This window comes from Galeopterus variegatus, unplaced genomic scaffold (genome assembly GCF_000696425.1).
Source record: "Galeopterus variegatus unplaced genomic scaffold, G_variegatus-3.0.2 Scaffold6293, whole genome shotgun sequence".
NCBI lineage: Eukaryota > Metazoa > Chordata > Mammalia > Dermoptera > Cynocephalidae > Galeopterus > Galeopterus variegatus.
In genome coordinates, this window is record NW_007732404.1 from 22,897 (window position 1) to 29,556 (window position 6,660).

At 37.4% G+C, this 6,660-nt stretch overlaps 1 protein-coding gene across 2 annotated transcripts in view; it reads right to left on the reverse strand.

Annotated features, from left to right (window-relative positions):
* PLEKHH2 (pleckstrin homology domain containing, family H (with MyTH4 domain) member 2) overlaps window positions 1-6,660 on the reverse strand; it is a 53,201-nt gene that overhangs the window by 4,008 nt on the left and 42,533 nt on the right. Inside the window, exons 17-19 of one of the 2 annotated variants that reach the window (XM_008590694.1) lie at window positions 5,928-6,073; window positions 4,553-4,682; window positions 1,289-1,375 (exon numbers count right to left, since the gene is read on the reverse strand). In XM_008590694.1, coding sequence (XP_008588916.1) covers window positions 1,289-1,375; window positions 4,553-4,682; window positions 5,928-6,073 — 363 coding nt within the window. The remainder of the gene's footprint in view (window positions 1-1,288; window positions 1,376-4,552; window positions 4,683-5,927; window positions 6,074-6,660) is intronic. The other variant, XM_008590695.1, reaches the window with a different exon arrangement.

Here is a 6,660-nt window from a genome sequence, read left to right on the forward strand (position 1 = left end):
AAAAAAAAAAAAAAAAAAAAAAAAAAAAAAAAAAAAAAAAAAGTCACCAAAAAACTGTATACTGGTACTGAGTACTGAGTTACCTTAGTTAAGTAAATTAGTTTCCTAGATCCCATACAGGCCAGGAAGTAGGCAATGGTGGGAAATAGATACAGAGGCATTCAGTGCCAGAATTGCTTGCTCAGTCTTGTAAGCTAAGAGTTAGATATGCAGATTCCTTTACTTTTAGGCTGTACATTTTTTTTTTTTTTGTCTTTTTCCGTGTCCGGCAACGGATCGCAACCCTCAGTGTTGCCCCCGTACCGGACCGGGGACCGGCGACGGGATCGCAAGCCTCGGCGTTGCTCCCGCGCCTCGCTCAGCCAGTGAGCGGGAGCCGGTCTGTACGTGGGATCCGAACCCTCGGACGGGAGCGCTGCCGCGCTTCCCAAGCGGCGCACTATCCAGTGCGCCACCGGGCCGGCCTAGGTGACTTTAAGTCACTGATTTTATAATCTGTCTTCAAGTTATCCACTTAAGAACTAAAAGGCATTCAGAAAATACAAACTTCTTCAAAAAAGTTTTTTTTTTCCCCACAATTATAAGGGGAAACAGTAATTGTAACACTAAAGGACAGTCTGGTTTCTAAAAAAATTTCATGATCTCTGACTATAGCCATAGGTAAGAAGAGTCCACTACACCTGCTAGGTGTGTTTAGCAGTTTCTGCCCTCTAGATAAGTAAAAAATTAATAAATACTAAATAATCTGACACATTAACTATGATAAAAATAATGTTAATTTCAGATAAACATATAGAAAGCATAGTTTGACTTTATTTTTAGTTATGTGAAAAGCTCTAAGATACTGTATATGTACAAGTGAACTGGTAAGTGATATTATGGGTAATTATAGAAATTATGTAATAGAAGCCTTAGTGAAACTAAACATAATCTTTGATAATTAAAACTTTTACTTTAATAATATCTTCAAGATTTTTATTTTACACAGGAAACAATCTTTCTAACACTTGAAAAAAATAGTCATTTCACAAATACAACCATGGTTGCAATTTAATCATGATAGCTTAATATTTTTCTTATACACAATAGACAACCTATCTTATCTTGTTTAAAAGACTAAATTGTAATCACAGTTGTATTTGTAAAATGACTATTCATAATACAGTATTAGGAAGAATATTTTCTGTGTATGAGAAAAATCAGATTAAGATATCATTACCTTCTGTTTATGGTACACTGGGCAATGAAAATAATTGACTTGGTGAAAAATTTCAGGATTTAATCTTACCATGGAGCTGTATTCTAAGATGCTTAAACCATCCTCATGTATAGCCAGCCACATAAAAGAACTTCCAAGTGATGGTGGAGTTATGGGCTATAAAGAGGTGAAAATACACTATATTATAAATGGTGAGCAGAATTACAGAAATTTTTCAGTCTAAATGCCATGTAACATTTGCCATTAAACAACAAAAAGAAAAACTTATTATTAAAAATCTCTCTTGGGGAAGAGGCAGTGTAGTATACTAGAATGAGCAGTGAACATGACATTAGAAGACCTGGCTCTGAGACCCAAATCTACCATTTATTAATCTATATATTTGGAAAAGCTACTTAATCTCTTTGAGGCTCAATTTTCTCAACTTTAGCATGAGAACAATAATATTTATATCTTAGTTTTCTTTTGTTTCAAGAGGCTAATAGTCAACAAAGCTTTTAGGGTTTCTATAATGACCCAAATCCTAATGAAACAAAATATATTAATGTGCTTTTATAAGGTGTGTAGTGCTATTACAAGGTAAAGGATTATTATTGTAACTGCACGGTTCTCCTGAAAGTTTATTAAATTTTATACTGAATGTCTAATAAAAAAGAAAATATAAAACTGTGTGATCAGAAGTAATGAGAAATACTAAAATTTCCAACACATTTTTTATTGCAAAAGAGATGAAATTATCTTAATAAAAAGAATCTCCCACCACTACAACACAATTAAGATCCATGCATGTGTTTCAGCACTCCACAATGATTGTTTTGTTCAGGGCTGGCCAGTTAGCTCACTTGGGAGAACGTGGTGCTGATGATTGTTTTGTTCAGTTAACTACTAAAATTCTAGCAAAATCCTAACTATTTCTCTTAAATCTTATAAAAGAATGTCAAGACTATAGATAAGGAACTGAGATGAATCTTGTGTTATTTGTGTGTACTAAAGCTTATTAGAATCTCATATATAAGAAACCCTGGGTCTGTTGAGAGCTGGTGTGCAAATGTTAGGCAAGCACTAAAAAGGATGAATTTCAACTCAAGTGTCCATTGACAGGTGAAAGGATAAACAAAATGTGGTATATACACACAGTGGAATGTTGTTTAACCTTAGAAAGGAAGGACATGTTGACATGTGCTATACAACATGGATGAGCCTTGAGGACACTATATTAAGTGAAATAAACCAATAACAAAAGGACAAATATTGTATGATTTCTCTTATGAGGTTCCTAGAGTGGTCAAATTCATAGAGACAGAAATTAGAATGGTGGTTGCCAGGAGCTGAGGGGTGTGAGGAGAGAATAGAGAATTAATGTTTAATGGATATAGTTTCCGGTTGGGAGGATAAAGTTCTGGGGATGGATGGTGGTGACAGTAGCACAACAATGTGAATGTACTTAATGCCACAGAATTGTACACTTAAAAATGGTAAAGAAGGTAAATTTCAAGTTATGTGTATTTTACCACACACACACAAAAAAAGGGACCCATTAAACAAAAAAAAGGTGCCTTTCTGTTATAAAGAAAGTGAGCAAAAAAAAGATGTCTATCACGCAACTTGAGATGCAGTATTATTTAAAAATAATATTTTGTGGCCGGCCCGGTGGCGCACTGCTCTCGTGTGCCGCTTGGGAGAAGGTAAATTTCAAGTTATGTGTATTTTACCACACACACACACAAAAAGGGACCCATTAAACAAAAAAAGGTGCCTTTCTGTTATAAAGAAAGTGAGCAAAAAAAAGATGTCTATCACGCAACTTGAGATGCAGTATTATTTAAAAATAATATTTTGTGGCGGCCCGGTGGCGCACTGGATAACTGAGCCGCTTGGGAAGCGCAGCGGCGTTCCCACCGAGGGTTCGGATCCCACGTACAGACCGGTTCCCGCTCACTGGCTGAGCGAGGTGCGGGAGCAACGCCGAGGGTTGCGATCCCGTGGCTGGTCCCGGTCCGGTGAGGGCGCGACACTGAGGGTTGCGATCAGTTGCCGGTCACGAAAAAAGACAAAAAAGGAAAAAAAAAAATAATAATAATATTTTGTGCCAACAAGCACAGAATGTATCAGAGCAGAGAAGGATATTTAATATTCTTTCCAATGTTGAAGTTAAAATTAAAATCCATTGTAAAATGGTGATCTGTGTTCAAATCTATTCCTTATATCTTTTAAAAAACATATGTCCAACTCCCTGCAAATACAGATGTTTAAAAAATACTAACTTTATCATTTTTCTGTCAACTTAGTGTACAGCATCCAGTTTCAGGAGCAAAAATAATTTCTTAACCTAACAATAACATAGTCAATTATAGATTTAGAGTTAGATGCCTTAGATTTTACTTTCTAGTCCAAGTTGTTCATTAATAAATGAGGAAATTGAGGTCCAGAGAGGTTAACCAACTTGTCTAAAATTGCACAACTATTCAGCAAGTATTTATTAAGTGATAATTATGAGCAACGTATTATGGTGGGCACCAAAGGAGGATTTTAGGAATAGTGAGTCTACATTCTCAAGAATTGTGCAACTTATTACTGAGGATAAAAGAAACGCATAGAAAAATATAACACAAAGCAGAATGTATCTTAAGAGCCTTAGAGAGTACAAAGTGCGTGGTTCAATAGAAAGCACTGGCCATTCACCCGGCAGGGTTAGTCTCCCTCCTCAGTATTTCTGAAGCACTCTGTTCATGTCACTCCTAATGATTTGCCATACAGTGGTTTGCTTACAGTCCTGCTGCAACACTGGACTATACAGAGTGAAATAGTCCTGGAAGTTTGGGCACAACCCATCAGAAACCATGGGTTTATGTATCCTTAGAGCTTAGCTCAATGTTTGGCAAACAGTACTCAGTAAATACTTACTAAATAAATAAGCAAATGAATGAGAGAGTAAAAGAGTGAGTGGATGAATGAAATGAAGAGAAGAAAGCAGAGTTCAGACATATGTTCTTTGTTTATGTTGTTTACAATCTCATGATTAGCCTAATGAGTCTAAGAAATGATTTAGTGTAGGGGAAAGTTCAACAGAGGAGAAAAGAGAAGCTTTTCTGCCCTTTCCCTAATGTCCCTTCGTTGTTTTCGTTAAATTGTTAGGAATTTCCTCATTTTTATTTTAAAAAAAGCCAACTCTACTAAATCTGGGATAAATCTGGTCTACTGTGTACACAAAGGTTTTTAAAAAAAAAAAAGCCAACTCTACTAAATCTGGGATAAATCTGGTCTACTGTGTACACAAAGGTTTTTATTATGCATCTCCCTCTTATTATGCATCTCCCTCTCATTCTTTCTTACTTTTGCAAGAAACAACTTGGCACCAAAGAATGGCCACTTCCTGGCTACTGTCAAATAAATGCGCACACAATCAGCAGCACTGTGTCCCCGGAGGGCCATCCATCTGGTTGAAAGTCGCTGGCAAAGCTGCCTAAAAAAGAAAAGAACAAAAACAAAAAGACAAATTCAAAAACACAAACAGTGTATGATCCTCCCAAGATAAAGTTCTCCTTGAGCGATCCTAGGCACAACTGGGATACTGAGGCATAACCTAGGTAAAACTGTTAGTTTGTGACTCTCATGTCACCACTGTCTACTCCTTGTCCTTTTTGGAGCATTCCTTTCACCAGATTCTCATACTATTAGTGTTCTCAGCATGACCTAGTTACCCCTAGCAAGTAAATTTTAAAAATATGAATAGCTAACATCAAACATCAGTGTGAATTAGTTTAAAAGGTAATTTCTCATGGGGACATTTTCATTTTTAAATAAAAGTACATACAGGAAGTAGAACCTAATGATGGATCCCTCATGGAAGAATTTTAGGTACTGCTGCTCCTGGCTTAGAGAGATGTGGACGTAGGGAGAAACGTCTCAAATCAAATCACAAAGGCATAGACAAAAGACTGATCTTAAATGTTTTGGAAAACTCATGACCAATTGGATTTGCCTCTATTTTTTAATCTAACCAGCTTTTCTTTATATGCTCTCTAAAATAGAAACTCTAAATTGAGTTTAATTTAAAACTCTATATTAAAAAGTCTTGTGTAAGAACATAGTTTATTTTTATTTCAATTTGTTTATAATGGAATATCCTATGAGATTAAAAACTTTCTGGTAAGCACTTCATAAAATTAAAAATTATTGGCCAATTTTTTTGTCTTATTTATTATCAGGATTAATTTGGACAAGAATGAATAATATCAAATGAAAAGGAGGTCTAAATTAAAGTAATATTTTTCCATTAAAATTTTAAAATATAGATTCTAAAGCTTCGGGGAACATCTTTAAAATATCTATAACCTCGGGCCGGCCCGGTGGCGCACTGCTATAGTGCGCCGCTTGGGAAGTGCGGCGGCGCTCCGGCTGAGGGTTCGGATCCCACATGCAGACCGGCCGCTCACTGGCTGAGCGAGGTGCGGGAGCAACACTGAGGGTTGCGATCCCGTGGCCGGTCCTGGTCCGGTACGGGCGCGACACTGAGGGTTGCGATCCGTTGCCGGTCACAAAAAAAGACAAAAAGGAAAAAAAAAAAATCTATAACCTCTTAGGGCACAATGGTATTAAAAAATCTTCAGAAAACTGTCATGATTTTTTTCACCCTTAAAATTGAACAGAAAAATACCAAAAAACTAGTGTGACTCTACCTTCTAAAGAATTACAAATATTTCCTTACCTTAACTGTTCTTCAGAACAGCCATCTCTGTACCTTTTAGGATAAAATTTCTCTATGACTTGTTTTAGAGTTTGATTTACTTTGCACTGATTGGTAACATGCCCTGCTGGAGTTGAGAAAGGCCTTTCAAAATCTCCAATCTCCACCTAATTGGAAATCCAAAAAAGCAAATATAAGATATTGACACGAGTTTTAAAAAAGAAAACCAGTTTTATTTTTTCTAAACATTCTTTTTTATTTTTTTTTCCCTCTTTGTTTTCGTGACCGGTAATGGGATCGCAACCCTCGGTGTCGCGCCCGTACCATGACCGGCAACGGGATTGCAACCCTCGGTGTTGCGCCCGCACCGCGCTCAACCAGTGAGTGGACCGGTCTCTATATGGGATCCGAACCCTTGGCGGGAGCACCGCCGCACTCCCAAGCGCCGCACTCTACCGAGCGCGCCACCAGGCTGGCCCTAAACATTCTTTTTTAATATATAATACATCAATCTATTTGTCACGATTGTGTGATTATAAAATTTATAATCATACATAATGTAATGGATTGAATTATGTCCCCCCAAAACTCCCTGAAGCTTGAATTGTGTCCCCCAAGCTTTATGTATTACAAACTTAGCCCCACTGTGACTGTTAAGAAGGTGGAGGGCTGGCCCGGTGGTGCACTGCTACAGTGCGCTCCCGCCGAGGGTTCGGATCCCACATACAGACCGGCCGCTCACTGGTTGAGTGCG